Source organism: Pogona vitticeps, chromosome 6, assembly GCF_051106095.1.
Source record: "Pogona vitticeps strain Pit_001003342236 chromosome 6, PviZW2.1, whole genome shotgun sequence".
NCBI classification, from domain to species: domain Eukaryota; kingdom Metazoa; phylum Chordata; class Lepidosauria; order Squamata; family Agamidae; genus Pogona; species Pogona vitticeps.
This window is the reverse complement of record NC_135788.1, coordinates 26,378,574-26,396,677: the sequence shown is the minus strand read 5'-3', so window position 1 is coordinate 26,396,677 and position 18,104 is coordinate 26,378,574. Positions and strand designations below refer to the sequence as shown.

Genomic DNA, 18,104 nt, shown 5'->3' with positions numbered 1-18,104 from the left:
ATTATTTGTTGTAAATATATATGTTCCATAGCAGTTCTCATCTGAATGACAAAATTGGGGGTAAGGCTGGAAGAGACAGAAATTCTGGCAGATTTCCTTATTCAGTAGCTTGCCAAAGATTTTATCAGGCAGATTTTGATTCTTCTTTTTTGTTCATAATTCCATTTCGTTTATGACTTGTTTTTTCTGTACTTCTGACTTACTCTGGATAGTATAAATGGATGCTACTGAAGATTTTCTTTTAACAGAACTGTTTCCTGATTAGGTATGGCAGCGTTTATCTGAGGACTCCTCAGTTGAAGCCAAAAAAAATCTGCCAGCTTGCAGTACATCAACCAATTACAATTAATATGCCTAATTGGTGGCAGTTTACCTTTTAGTACAGTTTGGCAAGCATTGCTGCTATGCCACCTCTGTTGACGAAACAAGACTAGAACTGTCACTGGAGTTTCACTGGACTGAATAGATCCTTTCCCCCCAACATTATTCAGTGAATTGTTCTTTACTGCAGAGTTGTGGAATCGTTGCCTATCCAGATGTCTTGGACTGTAGCTCTCACAGTTTCTTACCATTGGTCATGCTGGCTGGGACTTTTGGAAGTTGAAGACCAAAATATCTGGGAGGCTGATGTCTTCCCCTGCCCCAGTGGCTGCTCTGTGCTGCAGTGGGTACATCCTCACAATATCACTAGTGTATGTATGTTTTCTTTCCCCCAGGCTGGAGGCTCTCAAGTGATTTTCACGAATCCGCTTGAAATTGTCAAGATTCGTTTGCAAGTGGCTGGGGAGATCACAACTGGTCCTCGTGTCAGTGCCCTTACTGTGCTGCGGGATCTGGGATTTTTTGGCCTCTACAAGGTAATAAGTTTTGGCTGTAATCTGTAAGTTAAACAGAACTTGTTTTGGTGTTTTGAAAAGTGTGTTTCACAATAGAAAGTGGCATATTGTAAGACTTTCCTGAAATACAATCCAAGCAACTCAAGTCCTTATAGAAAGAATTGCAACTATTGCTCAAGTTTCTTTAAAAAGACTAGCAACTTCCTAGTTATGGAATTAGTTAAGGATCCATGAGTATAACAACAGCCTGCAAATGATGCCAAATTCCAATTTTAAATGTGAATCCTCCTCCTTTTTGCAATTTAAGCCAGTGTAGTGCAGCAGTTCTAAACCCAGGTATTTATAATATCTCCTAGTTCTCCTAGGAACATCCCCTAGTTCCCCTAACTCTCTTCATAATTGCTCCATCCCATAGCAATGCCTTAATGTTCCATTCTGATATCACATGAGGCCTACATCATTTTGGCCAGAGAACTGGCTCTTTAGTCATAGCAGGCCTTCTGATATTATAGTTCCTCTGACTGCCCTTGGCTTAGGCTGCTGTTGTGTTACGGAACTACCTGCCTTTGGTCCTCTTATGGGAAGAAAGGTGGCCTATAAATAAAACAGAGGAACAAATTTTAAAAACTGCTCACCAGACAGGTTGGGCCAGGCTGCTGTGCATCTTAGGAAAATGAAGGGAGAAACTTTAACTTTAGGAATCAAAGTCTGCAGTCTTTTGGTCCTTGGAAACACACTCTTGCAACCTTGTGTGGCAATAAAAGTTACTTCAGTGTGGATCTGGATTGGGAAGATAGGCAAGAAATGAGTAGAATGCTGCCTGTCACTCCCCCTGCTTTTCTGCTTTTAGCAGAAATAGCAATAAGGGAAGATTATATGGGGATGTATGCATTTATCATGTAATGTGTCTTATTTCATGTATTTTACACCAGGTATGTAAATATAGATTGTTGTTGTCATGTACCATCTTGTCAGAACTGACTTGTAGATAGTGTTTTCAAGTGAGTCATATAAGGAGTGAGTTTCCATGGCAGAGCCAGGGAATCAAACCCAGGTCTCCTGAGTCTAGTCCACTTCTCTGTCCACTGCACCAAACTGGGTACCCACAAATGTGGACTTACAGTTATTTTAACAACTAGACTCTACTCAGAAGTTGTCTTTAACAATGCCATCCCCTATTTTGGGAAGAAAGACATGATACAGATCAAATAAATGAAATTAATGCATCTTTTGGCAGTCCGATGGTTTGTTTTTCTTAGTGCCAGAAAAACTTTGCAACTCTATCAGTGACTAAGGAACAGGTGCAGAATGTATTGTTTTCGTGGTGGCCACAAAGAGGCTGCCCAAGTGTTTTGCTTCCTTCTTTGATGGTGGTAACCAGTCTGCTAGTTCAAGAGTTAGTTCTACTCACAGTGGATGCTTTTATGGTTCTTTTCTCCTCCCATTAGCATTAAGTGAGCATATGTCATCAAGGGAAGCATTCACCCATTTGACAAAGTAGCTATAACTACCACTGATAAATTCTTCTGTGGCTTGACATGTAAACACATCTGAGTAGCATTAACATTGGTTGCATACCAGCTTTGCTATGTCTGCTGTCTTGAAATGATTGTGTATATGCATGTAGTAATTTTTGGGAATCTTTTAGGGGGGCATTAAAAGAGGAAAAGAGGAAAGAACCAAAGAGAGGGATTCCATGTTTGTATTGCTTCACCAGTGTATTAACTCAGGTCTGGTTGAATAGTCCCATTCTCATCAAAATCTGAGGAAATTAGCTCAGATGAGAAGGAGTGTGTTAAGTATCTTTTGGGATGGCAGAACAGTCTAGACATTCAGTGGCAGTTACTGTGGAATATGCTTGCCCCACTTTTTCCTCCTCAGTTAACTTGTTAGCATTTTATCTGTCTTTTGGCAGCTTTATCCTTTAGAGAGACTCCCAGTAACTTGCTGGGGGGCAAATATTTACAAGTAAAAGAGGGAGAATATATTAAACACTCCACACGTCTGAGGCTTTCAAGGTGCATGGTGAGCTGCAAAATATTCAGTCCTTAAGACATGGCATTTTAATTTTACAGTAATGAAACTGTAACTTTGAAGCTATGCCAACCTTTAAAAAAGCACAAACTAATTATGTCTTTCTACACGAGACAGATTATTAAATCCATTCTTGCTAGTGCTGTATTTTAGTATTTAGATTGCATTGTTGTTCATAAGATTCCAGACTCGTTGTGAAGGGTATGAACATTATTAGCTCCAGGTATTTTGATGTAAGACAGATGTGTAATTCAAAAAGTAAAACTGATATCCAAAATAGTTGTGCTCTAAAATCAGTATCGTTTAATCACAAGTGTAATATTAGTTATAGGTTTTGTGCTGCCCCACCCACCCACGCCCACCGGAAAAACGCAGCCATAGGGCTCGGAAGGAATGTAATCTGGGTTCAGATTATGCAAAGGTAAAGGGGAATTTAAACCTTGCTTAGGTATGTACCACTCTGCCAGTTTATGTCACTCCTATCCAAAAGCAGCAGAAGGGGAAACCTATGGAGTCAAACTCATATCTGGTTAGGAAACAGGGGGGAAGAACTTTAAGTGGGAGAAGGTGTGAAAGGCACTTAGAGCATGCATAGTTTGGACAGAGAAGCATCAAGTGCCATATGGACAACAGAAAAGACTTCTTTGATGGACAGTGATTCTTTTTTGCTCTGGTGATGAGGAATGATGGAAACTGTACTCAGCACCATCTCGCTGGCTTCATGTTGCACACCACGGCCATGTATCCTTTTTAAAGCATGTGCAGTCAAATGAATCCCAGATGATGTGGCTTTATTCTGGAGCCCTTATTGCTTAAGCAGTGAGTGTAGTGGCAGAGTTGGCGTTTGGATTTTGTGCAACAAGACAGTAGACAATTGGAATGCATCCCATTGACAATGGATGCTTCTGTTGGTTGCTCAGGTTAACAGCTTTGCATGACTGGTCTGGTAAAAATGCTCTGTGGAAATGGGAAAGGCCTAGCAGCAGGTGTTAGACTAAGCAGGGTAGGAGGAGTTTAATGGATGATGATTACTATCCTGCAGAACAGCCAGAAGCTGCTTATTTTTCTTTGTTTCTGCGCCTTATCTTTCTACTGAAATGTGTTTGCATAAAAATAATACATTGATACTTTGTACTTCCAAGTGAACATTTTAGACAATATTGAATTTTTAAGATTTATCTGTTTTTGTAGGCAAAGTTTGTTATGACACACTTTATCTCTTCCGTCCACTTCTGCACGCTTAAAAATACATTGGCATTTTGAATTCCTAAGAATTAAATACAATGGCCTAGGTGTAGAAACAGAATTTAACTTTCTACTATTAGCTTGATTGTTTATCTAAAATTGGAAGTAACACTCTTCAGTATTTATAGAAATAAACTTCATAATATAAAGTATTTGGTAAAACGAAATATATATTTGATATTTGACTTTATGCTTGTGAGATTACTTGCAACTAATGCTTTTGTTAACATATCTTTTTTATGACCAGCCATCAAGCATTTTTGCAGCTGTTTTCATATCTTTGATTTTTGTGTGTATATGCTTTTGCCCAGTTGCCAAAGTTTTAACTATGTTTAATTTTTCAGTTTAAAGAAACTTAAAGGCTGACATCACACTGTTAGAGTTTGAAATGAGTGGGGGCTTTTAGATCAAATAATAATTAGGGTTAGATGTGCCAGCTTTATACAATCCAAGGAGCCAACCTAACATGAGCTAGAAAAATATTTCAGAATGATGACTACTTTCATTTGCTGATACTAGCTGAATGACATACCTTTGTGTATTTAGTGTTAGCAGTCGGTGTGTGAGAATAGCAATTGTTTGCATTCAGATTATACTAGCAAAATAAGGTGAATCCAGGCTAATGCTCAAAGCTGCTCAGTTCCCTTTCAGATTCACATGGTTTAGAAGTAATGTTTACTTAAGTGATTTGGATGTACATGTTAACCCTGCTGGATATTCAAATCAGGAACAGAAACTAAACTATTCTAGATTCCTGCTGAAACACCAGCCGAGACTCTTAAACCTTTAACTGGGAGATTTTGAAACAAGATAAGGTGAGATGGAAGAACAGGACTACCAGGGAGTAGATGGGGTCCAGCGTCATGGCATATCTGAATCGGAAGGGTTAAGTTGCTGTTGAAACCTAAGAGGAATGCTAACGGATCAAGAAATGACATGCTGCCTATTGTTTGTTGCTATAGGATCAAAATAACAATTATACATGCCAAATAAATTCTAAACCTGTAAGGTAGGAAAAGAGGGGATGGCAGTATGTACAGGTGCCAGAAGCATTAAATAACCCTCCCAGACAAGGTGCACTACTGTTGTCTTGAATTCTGCGAGATGCCCTCCCCCCTCTTCCCTGTCTGGCATTTTTCCCCCTTACACAAGACAATGTGCATTCACTGCAGGAGACTAGGTTAAGCCTGCGTCTCCCAGACCTTCTGGCTCCTTGTGCCCAACCCTGACACAGAGGTGCCTTTGTGAGTGTAATTACCCTTCCCTTGTAGTAGAAATAGTTTATTTAGATCCTTATTTTTCCTTCTTTATTTATTTATTTTTAAATTTGCAGGTAAGGCTGGAATAAGCAGGAATTAGCATGCTAAAGAACCTGCCCTAGCTCTGACTTCTGAGTTCATTATCTCCACCTTTGGACAAACACTGCCCTCCATGTTGATTTGTTCCCCAAGATTCAATCCGAGATTAAAGGCTTCAGGCATTATTAGAAAAATGTAAATGAAAATGAGGAGACAATGAGTAGGTAAGGTAAAGAGGAGAAAAATGAAAAGGATCTCCCTACAAAGGCTTACCCAGGAGATCCATATCTAGGTGGCCAGAAACAAACTTAAGTAGATAGAAATAGTTACTTTTATATGCTGTAGTTATATGCTGTAACTACTATATATATATAGTTACTGTACTTTATAAATAAAAGTAATTATTTCCCACTCTTTAAAAGTAACTACAATAGTTATATTTTAGTTACTTCTTAAAAACTGCATGCTGTTAAGTCGATGACCAATGGTATTTATATTTATTTATTTATTTATTCTATTTATATCCTGCCTATCTGGTCTTGTGACCACTAACATCTTACTGGGAATTTATAAGACAGCTGTCTTAAGGTTTCTGTCCAGCAAAATAGTGTGAGCAGTAAAAGTAAAGCTTGTCTGATATTTCTCCGCCATCATTTAGGGAAGCCACAACCCTAAAATTAACATTTAAGCATTCCGGATACACTGCAGAAGGCATGATGTTAATCACTCGTGAAGTTACAGGTGTGATGGAATGTTATGTCTTTGATATCGGGAAGAAGAATAAAGTAGCATATTATTTTTAAGTAGTTGCTTCCAAGTCTTGGGATCCTAACATCTTACTGGGAATGTATATGGCAGCTGTTTTAAGGTTTCTATCCAGCAAAAAAGTGTGAGCAGTAAAAGTAAAGCTACCGTGTGGACTGAGCTTAATTCAGAAACAAATGTCACAGAATTCAGTAAGGAGTTATTTCCCTGTTAACTGTGCCAAGTATTATGGAGTAAATCTTCCTTTGGCCTTGAAAGATGCTTTGGACTTTCTTCCTTAAGCTTTCCTAATTGGCATTAGCTGGTTGCAGGTAATTAACTTGAAGTTAAATGAGGCCTGCCTTTAAACATGCTTTCCCAGACTTTAAAACAGAGTGAGGAGAGGAAACTTTATACTGTTGAGACACTGGAACAGAGCCAAAGTCAGTGGTTAATAAAGTGGATCCAAGTTTTGATCCAGCTTTGTTTACACGTCCGCCTACTCCGGATGACAGATTCTTTCTTTCTTGAATCTAAAAGCATGTTACCTTGGGGTCTTTTTAACAGTATGTTGTTTCCCTGTTTGAGATTATTGTAAAACTTACAAAATAGTGAGCTTAAGAGCAAGTAGCTTGTTCCATCAGTTATTTTAAGGAGACTAAACTGCTTTTGTGCCTTTGTGTTTGTTTTTTTGTTTTTTGTTTTTAAATAAAGCCTTGTTTCTGTTGTGTTATGCTTGTACTACAGGCTCAGGGATAAAGGCCATGTTTGAAAAGAAAAATGTATACAGATCTGTTTATAGAGAACAATAGTATAGTCAGATTTTGTCAAACAAAGAAAAAGAGTGATGCTGCTTTTTGAATAATGCTTAGGCTAGGACTTTGGTGAGGCGGACAGGTATCCCATGAAAGCAGAGAGATGCCAAGAATGGCTGCCCAGATCCCTTGAATGCTAAAATTATTAGAGCAATGAGGACAGCGAATTGGGGGAACATCATGAGTAGCCCATGTCATTCACAGCATTGGGAGCCCTACTGAGCGTGCAAGGTGGCTTACAGTATAATTTTTTGACAAGGTACAATCAAAAATTATAAATCTTAAAATATAATTAAATCAATTATGTTAAAAACAACACAGTTGAAACACGTTTTAAAACCTCGGCTAAAATAATAGTTGCAATTAAAAATAGCAAAGTGCAGCACATCCATTAATGCCCCTCACGCTAGTACTTCGTCAGTTGCCAAAGTCTTGCTGAATAAAAAAAAGGTTTTGTGTGCCATGGAGATTTTTCAACCTTTTGGGGGAAATAAAATCTGAGATGGTCTGTTTGTTCATCTCCAGCTTTACCTGTCACAGAGTAAAGCAGCACTTGGCATTGCATGGCAAATAAACATAGTCCCTAAAGGAATTCCTCTCTGTGGGATATCCCTCTCTCCTAACAATGGCCATTTGATGTCCCATTAACCATGTGTAAAGCCCTTGCTGCAAATTTTTGCAAGTTTGCAGCTCTGGTTGCATGCAGTAGATCTGGATGTTTCACCATCTATTACGTGAAAAGAGAGATAGCAAGAAGCTGAGGGCAAGCAAACCTAGGTTTCCAGAAATACAAAAATAAAAACACTTTAGGCGGGGGAGGAGGACCCCAAAGGGAACAGAGCGGCATAGTAAGAACAGAGCATGCTCAGTGGACATGACCATGCTGGCTTGAGTAGAGGAATAAAGCAGGGGGATGGAGAGTCATGCACAGCTAGCTGCTGGAATCCTCAGCAGGGTCATACTCTGCATGGCAACATTTAGTTGCACTTACCAAATTTGCATTAAAAGCCAGGTGTTCCCACCATGATTCTGTAAAGACCCGCTTGCAAGAGTTAATAACTTGTCTATACTTTCGTTTACTATAGTTGCATCTAGGCTAATGCTGGCATTTATGCTTGCCTTCCCCTTCCAGCACTGCATTTTGGAGTTTCATTGTGTCACCAGATCTATTGACTTCTAGGACAATCTTGTTGTTGATAGAAAATAATGACTGTGACTTGGTTTCTTGAAGGCACATGAAGCAGAATCTGTAACTATGTTGGTCTATATTGTTCTGGATGAGATGACTATTTAAAACCAGACAGAGGTAGAAGAACCTCTTTGGGAATTTCACACTATTTTCAGACAAAGGTGTAAAATAGAAAGTCAGAGGTATTTGTACATTCCTGGGGAACCTCAAAGTGGTGCAGAGAGGTCAGTGGCAGTCATCTTTCATGAATCTGGCATGTTAAATCTGGCATTCTTGGGGTTAAATGTGCTGACATAAAAAAGACACCAGGAAAGGGAGGAAAGGGAAGGAAAAACTAAGGAAGATAGTACAGTAAGTTGGTGTCAACAGAGGAGGAGAATATGTTCCTTGTCAAAGAAATGGCCTGGCCTTGCCTGGCCTGCTGCAACGGCATTGATTAAGTCGTCAAAGTCTGTACTGAACCCTCTGGTGCAGTGGTTAAATTGCAGTACTGCCAGTCAAGTACTGCTCGTGACCCAAGTTCTATCCTGACGGGTTTAGGTAGCCAGTTCAGGGTTGACTCAGCCTTCCATCCAAGGTTGGTAAATTGAGTACCCAGCTTGCAGTGGGGAAACCATGTGTAGCCTGCATAGTTAAATTGCAAACTGCCCAGAGAGTGTTTTCAAGATGGAAGGTTGCGTGAATCTTGAGCCAGTTACCCGAGATTGATCCTGTGTTGTGAGCAGAGTTTTGGCTGCAGTACTGCAGTTTAACCACGGCACCACAAGGCTTCTGTCAAAACAACAACAACAACAACAACAACAACAACAACAACAACAACAACAACAACAACAACAACAACAACAACAATAATAATAATAATAATAATAATAATAATAATAATAATAATAATAATAATAATAATAAAAATGCTGTTTAATGCAGATTTGCTTCCGCATTTATCCTGCACTCTCACAGCCACAGGGTAGCAACAGGCAGGAGCTCCGGGACCACTAATTTCAGATGCAGGGAAGAGGAGGAGGCAGAAGAAGGAAGAGAAGAAAGATGGAAAACGTAGAGATAGAACTGGAAAGTTTCTTTTCCCTTTCTTTTTTTTCAACAAACTGTTTTCCCGCCTTGAGCAAACCTTTCATAGCTTGGGTTGAGAACAGCTCTTTCATCTTGTTGAAGTGGAAACCTGGATGTTTATACATATGTGTGTGTTTGTTGTGGTCAAGTATTATAAGCCAAAGGCTGCTGCAAGGTTCACGATCCCATTGGTTGGTATGCTCAAATCAGCAGCAGGAACTCTTTTTTTAAAAAAAGATTTAGCATACTTTTGGTTTCCAAAATTTCCACAAACATTTTTTAAAAAAAAATCATTAGCAACAGAACTAAACTAAGAGTCCAACTTAAACAAGGCTGCTGAAGCTGGTTTAGATCAGTAAAAGCTTCAGCACATCTAACCAAAATAGACGGTGACCTCATGTTTTTAAAAAGGAGAATAAACAAGTAAGCTGTTACGTGACTCAGAATTCAGATATTCTTCATCTGGTCCTGGCTGGGTTATAGATTCCATCTTTTTAATTCTGCTTTTGGTTTTCCCCCCCGTCTTAGGGAGCCAAGGCCTGTTTTCTTCGTGACATTCCCTTCTCTGCCATTTACTTCCCCTGCTATGCTCACACAAAGTCTGCTTTCGCGGGTGAAGATGGGCGGGTCGGCCCGGGATCTTTGCTTTTAGCTGGAGCAATAGCTGGTAAGTAACAGGTTTTGTTGTACAGTGGGGTCTTGATTTGAGAACTTAATCCGTATTGGAAGGCGGTTCTCAAGTCAAAAAGTCTGTAAGTCAAGTCTCCATTGACCTACAGTGCATTGAAAACCGATTAATCCCGTAACAGGCCGTTTTTGTTCCATTTTGGTTTTTTTCTGGTCTGTAAGTCAAATCTCAGGCTGCAAGTCAAACCTAAATTTTGCGGCCAGAGAAGTCTGTAACTCAAAAAGTCTGTAAGTCAAGCCGTCTGTAAGTCAAGGGTCCACTGTAATACCCCTTCACCTGTCTGCCTTTGGAGGCCTGAAACAGATTGGACAATAGAACTGGGCAGGCATTATCTAGTTAGGAAAGGAATGGCAACACACAGCTTATCCAGCAATGAGATGTATTTATTTGTTGCATTTATATTTCACATTTTTCTTCTCGGAGTTCAGGGTTATTGTACATGGTCCTTTTGCCCATATTTATGCTTACAACAATGCTTTGAGGCAAGTTAGATTTTGAGCTAATGACTGGCCACGGGTGTCCCAGTGAACTTTGTTACCAAGCAAAAATTTGAACCCAGCTTTGCCCTGTCTTAGCTCAGCCCTCTGACCAGTACACTCCATTGGCTCTCAGTTGCTCTGTTGGTTGAATTGTCATACATATGGAACAATGATTTGGAGGTATCAAAATTCTGACTAAATATGTGATTTTTGGGGGCAGTAAGATGACTGAATTAAATCACACACGAGGCTATGTGTTGGAATCACAGGTGCTTTTCTTCTGGTATCAGATCTCCGTATCTTCCTATTTGTGCCATATATGAAGTCTAATACATCAAGGAACATGAATGTGACAGAGATTTCTGAAATGAGGTTAGACCTATTCCTTTAATAACATGGCCATGATGGGGGAATTGGCAAGGGGTGTAAACCAAAGAAGCAAGTCTTCACACAACTTGGAAATACAGTTAAAGGTTGCAGAGTTACATGTTACTCATTACTCTTATGAACACTGAGGTGTAACAGAGTTACATGGCAAAACAATGTATCAAGTGGAGCCACTTCATTAGTATAATGACATTTTGGAATTATTCATAGCAATTTTAGAGGCATTTTGACAGGACATTTAAGGTTTATGTCATTCTCCTATCAATCCTATTGCCCCTTTCCCAAAAGAAGTAATGGAAAGTAATGAGAAACTGACAAGCAATGCAACAAGAAATGTAACAAATTAATTTTTAAAACATTGCAAAGAGCAACTCCAAGGAGTAACGGGGAACAAATTGTTTTTTTAAAAAGTAACTTTCTAGGTTCTGTGTTTGATAGCTCATCCACCCTCTTGTATTTCTGATCACCATGTATGGGAGTGAAAGCTGGACAATTAAAGAAAACTGACAGGGGGGGAAATGAATTGTTTGAAATATGGTGCTGGAGGAGAACTTTGCAGGCGCCATGGATTGCCAGACAGACAGACAAATGGGTCCTATATCAAATCAAGCCTGAACTACTGTGTCTCTGGAGCAAAAATGTTGAAACAGCCTGCCTGATTTTAGGCATATCATGACAGAACAGGATTCTCTGGAAAAGACAGTTCTGGGAAAGATTGAAGGCAGTAGAAAAAGAGGAAAACCAAATATGAGGTGGATCGACTCCCTAAAGAAAGCACAGGCTTGAGTTTGCAAAAGCTGAGCAGGGCTGTTGAGGATACGACATTTTGGAGAGCACTACTCATAGGGCTGCTATGAGTCAAAGATGACTTGGTAACATAACAAAATTTGTGTAATATGCAGTGCGGAACCCATTGCCACATGACCTGAACATCTGTGGCTTTCTAAAAGTCTGAGCTGAATATTATATGGGGGACAGTAGTCATATGCTCCACTTTCAAAGGTGATACAATCCTGGCTACTAGATGTGGGTGGTTAGTCGCAAGACTGTCAGTTGCTTTGTGCTGTGCTTATGCTGCACTCGGAAGCCCCCTTTAGCCCTTTGTAAAATACTGCTAGAGATTCATAGCAAACAAACAGGTGTCAGATGCAGTGTTTCTTTTAAAGTTTGCAATTCTTGCATTTGTTGGAAAAGGCCTCTAAAAATACAATTCGAAAGTAACTAAAACATTGCTCATTGTACCACCACTACAACACTTGAACTCTGACCACATGACAATCATTGTGCTCAGAATGTAGTTGGGAGGCATTGAATATACTGGAGTACTGCACTGATGTGCTGCTGGCAGAAGTATGCAGATCTGTGTTTTTGGACTACAGTTTCCAGAATTCCACCACTAGCAGCATATTTATAGTCCAAAAGCACACATCTGCACAGTTCTAGCTATAATCCTTGTTGACATACGGCCTGATGTATATATACTCAGTCAGCCCAAGCATAGCACGAGTCTGTGGATACCTTGATTCATGATTTTCACTCCTTTGTATCCCCCTTACTAGGAGGTGATAGAATTGGAAGTTAAAATGTTATTTAAAGCAGAGGCCATCAACCCCCAGTGCATGGCCTGGTGCCGATCCATGGCCTGAGCCAGACCGGGCCATGGAGACAGACCTCGCCCCCCACTCACCTCCCCTAGGTGCTTTGTGCACGCACACACACACACACACACATCCCAGTGTTGGCGTGAGCGCTCCCCCACCCCTTCACGCATGCGCCTGAGCAAAGGGGTGGGGGAGTGCTCACACTGGTAGGCGGGCACTTCCCCCACTGCTTCATGCATATGCCCGAGAGCACGCGAGCGAGCACAGGGGGGTGCCCCGCCTTCCTCAGAGGCTCAGCCAGTCCGCAGTCCCAAAAAGGGGACCGCTGATTTAAAGTACTTTCTATTACGCTGGTAGGAGAGCTGGGAAAGAGAGAGAGAGACGTGGCCACAGAGGTTTAAAAAAATACTACACATAAATTAAAAATGGTTTGGGTCATTTTCCTTATCCAGGCTGGCTTCAAATCAGTATAGGTTTAAAGCAGTAGATGTGAAATGCTGCATACAAATCTCTGTAGAAGGGGAGCCCTTGTTATTATGACAGATAATAGAAATGTAATGGCTCTGGAGAAACCATGTCTCTTTTGCATGGAGTGAAAAGGCGAGTAGTAAATGCTTCTTTTCTGTCCCGCTGTGAAGCAGCTAAAGGAGGCTCTATGTACAGTCACAGTTCAGAAATCTGGCCATTTTTCTAACCCCCCCTTTTTTTCTTTTTCTGCTATAATATATATAAAGCAGCCCCTGAGTGTTTGGCCTGCTGTATCCCAAATGTAGACTAATTACATCAGTTGCTGAAGCAGCCGAGCCCTGTTCTCTGAATTATTCCATTTTTGAACTGCACTGCAAGAAATACAAGAGGATCTCTTGAACACTTTTTCAGGGGGAAAGGATGTTTGTGCACTCAACCTGTTCGACCTCAAGAGGCTGGGTTGCAATATGTGGATGCTCTGTTCGGCCAAATAGTCTTATGACTAACACATCAGTTATCTTCTTTCCTTCGTTATTTCTATCCCTTAGTCCTAATAAAGACAGTTTACATGGTATTTAAAAGGCCACTATTAAGACAGTCAAAATACAATACATTACAAGACAAAGAAAAACATAAGCATGTCACATATTAAAACTACCAGTTAAAAACCATTTAAAACACATCTTAAATGGCCAAAATGTGACATTCCTCCAGTAAAGCCCCTTCTTTGGCTGTGACTCATCAAAAATCTCCCTGAAGAGTCAGATCTTTGCCTGTTTGTGGAAGGACAGACTGGACGCCGATGGCAAGGTGATTACTTGGCTGCTAATTGATGTGATCTAAGACCCAGGCTTACTTTTTGGTGTGCCTCTGAAAAAAAGCATTTAGGATTCTATAAAGGAAAAAATCCTCTCCACACATAATTTCCTGAAAATCAATTAATTAAGCATTGGTTTTCTTTGACATTTGGTATATTGTTGTTTTCCTCTAACTATGGGAGTTATTCTGATTGCTTTGGGTAACTTTTGAACTTTTGTATTAACTGCTGCATGGGGAGGGCAGAACTTAGAAAAACTCTGTTATTGAGTTGTATGTCATTAATTCCTTTTTCTGATGTAACAGATATACAGTATGAGTAAATTACATTATGGCTGTTGCTTACCTTTGCCCCTTCACTGTGGCTTTGTTACTTGTATCATTACTGTTCTCAAGTAAATTCCATTGATTTTAGTGGGACTTACTTCCGGGTAAGTGAAGGTAACAGTGTAGCTTTAATTGCTCGCAGTGATTGATGGGGAGGCAGAAAAAGATATGCTGGCAAAAATCCTGTTCTGTAGTTGTGCCAAGAGAAGTGAAATGGCATAATTCGAAGCATTGATTGTCCCAAATAAATAATCCTTGCTTGGATTTTTGTCGCTCACAAACCCACCCAAATAGCACACAGTGAGGATGCCAAATAGAGAAATAGTTAGGGAGCAGCGATTAGCTGCCATATATTAATAATATATAATACATTATATATAATTTATAATATATAATATAGTAATAATGTATTTTTAAACATATTTGTATGCTTATTGTTCTTAGCTTTAATACTGTATTGCCTTTGAATGATGTTAACTATCATCATTGTTCTCAACTTTAAATATTGTCTTTCAGTGCTGTAAGCCATCTTGGGTCCTTTTCAAGGAGAAAAGGGGGGTAAAAATATTTTAAATAAATAAATACATTAAGTCGTTTCCTTCCCACCAGTTTAATTATGGAATAGGATTTTGGGCATTGGGCTCTGACTTCTGTTGTTGTCTTTATTGTCAAAAATGCCAGGATTCATCTCTGAGAGATAAAGCCAAATTTTAAAAATGTTATGCCCCTTCAGGACACAGAATTTCTGCTCTTTGAGTAATTGGTTAATCTCAGGAGGAACAGAGTTTTATTTTAAAAGCAGCACCTTTCATGTTGCTGGTAGTGTTTTTAATTTGAAAACTAAAACATTTATACTCCAAAACATATTTATAGGGATTATTGATAGGTGATGGGATGGGTCTGAGTGGACTGTTATACCATTCCTGTATTATCACCAGATTACTATTGGCAATTTACACATGTGTAAGTGAAATTGCTTAAGTCGTGGTGACAAACTGCTATGAATTAACTAGGTGTTGGTTGTGTTTCTGGTTTGCCACTGTGACTTCACTGACTTCACATAACGCCCAAGTTGAAGGCTCCAGATTTTTGGAAAGCTAAGTATGATGTACCTATTTTAGTTATTTTTGAGAAACAGGAAGGTGACATTTGGAATGGAGGAGGCTTGAAACAATACTTGTAATTAATTATTTTTCCCCATAGCTATCTATGCTCTCTCCGTGTCATAGACAGGCCCTGCTTAGTGGTGGAGATGCAGTGTCAAAACAAAGCTGTAAATATCTCAGCTTTATATGGCATTGGTTGGGGGGAATTGCAAGCCAGTGGGTCTGTAGTCACAGGTGCTGATTTGCAGGTACTAAAATCAGCCTGTTGAGGCTGTCGAAGTTTTTAAGTGGGAAAATTTACAAGTGTCTGTATTGCATTTCATATGCCTCTTTGGTGGTATTGCAGATGTTCACCTTAATGTTGCACTGCAGCGTTGTTCATATGCTGCTGTGATCTTATTAAAATAGGGACTAGCTGTGCTTTTAGGCTAGAAGCTTGGATGCATGTTTTTTGGTACCAGTAATGGAAAAGTCAGTTCCCTGATAAATAAGCCTTCAAGTTTATTCAAATTCTACCTTCCAGCCAAGGCCTACAAAGTTACAGTGAGTCACCTACAAGATGAGTCATATTGCAGTACTCCAAAAGGGCCATGAAATTAATTTTTATAAAAATATCGCTAGATGTACATTTCCTTTCTTTGAAAATAAGCTTTAGAATGAGTTGGACATACTTTGAACAATTTGTAAGATTCCACTTATGTGACCCATAAAAACCCTATGTCACAGCACTGTTTCTCTGAGATTGACCAAAGAAGCTTTTAAAGAAAACCATGGGTATAATCGTTCTTGGCAAGCAACTCCTGCCAACCAGACCCAATGTGCAGCATTTTACATGTTGCTTCTTTGATACATGATTGACTTTTAGAGTTCCTACTCCAGTCCTCTGAAGATGCCGGCCACAGAGACTGGCAAAATGTCAGGAAGAACAACCTTCAGAACACGGCCAAAGAGCCCAAAAAACCCACAACAACCATTAGATCCCGGCCGTGAAAGCCTTCACAAATACATTGAATTTTAGAGTGTCACATTTTCTTATATAAATTAATTTTTATAGTCACATTTTGTTTATTTCAGTTATTTAAGGACTGAATGGTGAATAACTGCATTCCTTCTGGATTTTTTTTTTTTTTTGATAAATATTGCATGCTACAGTAAAACACACAAAATCCAGAAGGAATGCAGTTATTCACCATTCAGTCCTTAAATAGCTGGAACAAACAAAATAGTAATTGTTTTAAAATATGTATACACTAAAAAGCTGGCTTTTTAAAAATCCAGCATAACGGAACAAAACAGTTTTTGAGCTTTGCGTCTCAGATGTGAAACCTAAACCAATGTGTTACACCAAGCAATTTCTTAGATTATCTAATTTTTCTTTCTCTGCCCATTGTTTAAGTGATTGCAGACTGTGATAGCTGTCTCTTTGAAGTTCAGCTACAGGAGCTGCCTTTCTTTATCAGTAGGGCTAGACAATGCACAATAATGTGGATTTCATCCTGCATTTTCACAATATTTTCACTTCAGATTATCTTCCATTACCAGATGACTGGTCAGGCAATGACTTGACTCTGTTCTTGTAAAGTATAGAAACCGGGTAGGTAGGAAGGAGTACAAGGTTCTTATGAAAGCAGAAGTGGTCTTGGGCTGGGAGGCAGTAAAGAGAATGAAGTCAAGTTTTCTCATGTACACGATATATTTATACAGACAAATGAGAACTATTTAAACACTTGTTCTCCAGCAATATTAGAAGCAGCACTTCAGATCTTGGGTTATGTGTATTTTAATTTAATTTCCTTGCAGCCTCGTTGAATCGAGGGCACGTAAGAAAGGGCATCTGGACTAATGAAAGATATTTGGAAGACTCCTGGTTTGTAATTTTAGAATTCCTGCAGATAGCTGCGCTCAAAAGTATACATAATGTGGAAACTATTTGGGAATTGCACCGCATGGCCAAGGGACTTGTTCATACTTCCTGATGCCCCCAAAGGGAATGACTTGGAAGTATAGTGAGGCTGTTGGCTGGTTTGCTGCCAGTCTGTGCTCATGGGGAAGTACTGTTTCTGTGTCCTGGCACCTCCGCATAGCAGCTGCATACATGGCTGGCCCTGTTTTGGGGTTCTTTACCAATTAGAAGAGTGGAAGTCCAGCCTCTTTGAATTCTACATCCAGGTGACATGCATCACTTGTCAAGAATTTTGACAGTTGTAAGACAGCCAACATCTTTCAAATATGAAAGTTCATGCAGTGCTTCCTCTCTCCACCCCCACCACCCCGCCATCCTTCTCTTATTTTATGGGTTTGGGGAGAGGTGGAGCCGTTCCTATTTTAGTGATAAACACACACTTTTACATCTCTTTCAAAGCAGCCTGCTAAAAAAAGTGAGATGGCATTTTGGAGCCAGACCACAGTGGTTTGGACCAGAACGCTTACAGAATTATTAAGCTTTAGAAGGAAGAAGAAGAAGAAAAAAGCAAAGGAGATTTATACATCTCTGTCTGACCACGTTGGTTTGGAACCAATGCAGAATGGAAAAGTAATAAAATAAGGAGAGACACTGTTTGCTGAATAGAGTCTCACTTTATTTTTTGTCCCTCCCCCCCCACACACATTTTTTTTGTTTTAAAATCTATCCATGGATAATTTTCTTAGCTTCATGAAAAATTCTTATCCGAAGCCCTGAAACCGCCAGCCATTCCCCTCTTCATTTCAGTGGGTGTTTTAGAGATGCTTCTCGCCTACTGATAATTCAACATTTGTTGCTTTCTGTTGTTTAGCTTCCAAGCATAAATCGTCCAACCGAGAATATTAAAACACTGTAAAAAGTGCATATCGTTGAAGAAAAATATGGAAGTTACTGAGTTGAATTTCAGGATTTTATTCCTTGTTCACAACTTTGTACTTGCGGGCCTGTTTTGAGTTTAGCAAGACTTTTCATATAATCTATGCTTGAAACCAAGGGCGGGGGAGTGAAGAAAGTACAGAGATTTCCAGGACTCTGTGCAG

The 18,104-nt window shown here is 39.6% G+C and overlaps 1 protein-coding gene across 3 annotated transcripts in view; it reads left to right on the top strand.

Annotated features, from left to right (window-relative positions):
• SLC25A13 (solute carrier family 25 member 13) overlaps window positions 1-18,104 on the top strand; it is a 139,403-nt gene that overhangs the window by 117,837 nt on the left and 3,462 nt on the right. For all 3 annotated transcript variants that reach the window (XM_073003209.2, XM_073003208.2, XM_078378710.1), the window contains 2 exons: window positions 717-857; window positions 9,758-9,896. In XM_073003209.2, the coding sequence (XP_072859310.2) occupies window positions 717-857; window positions 9,758-9,896 (280 nt within the window). The remainder of the gene's footprint in view (window positions 1-716; window positions 858-9,757; window positions 9,897-18,104) is intronic.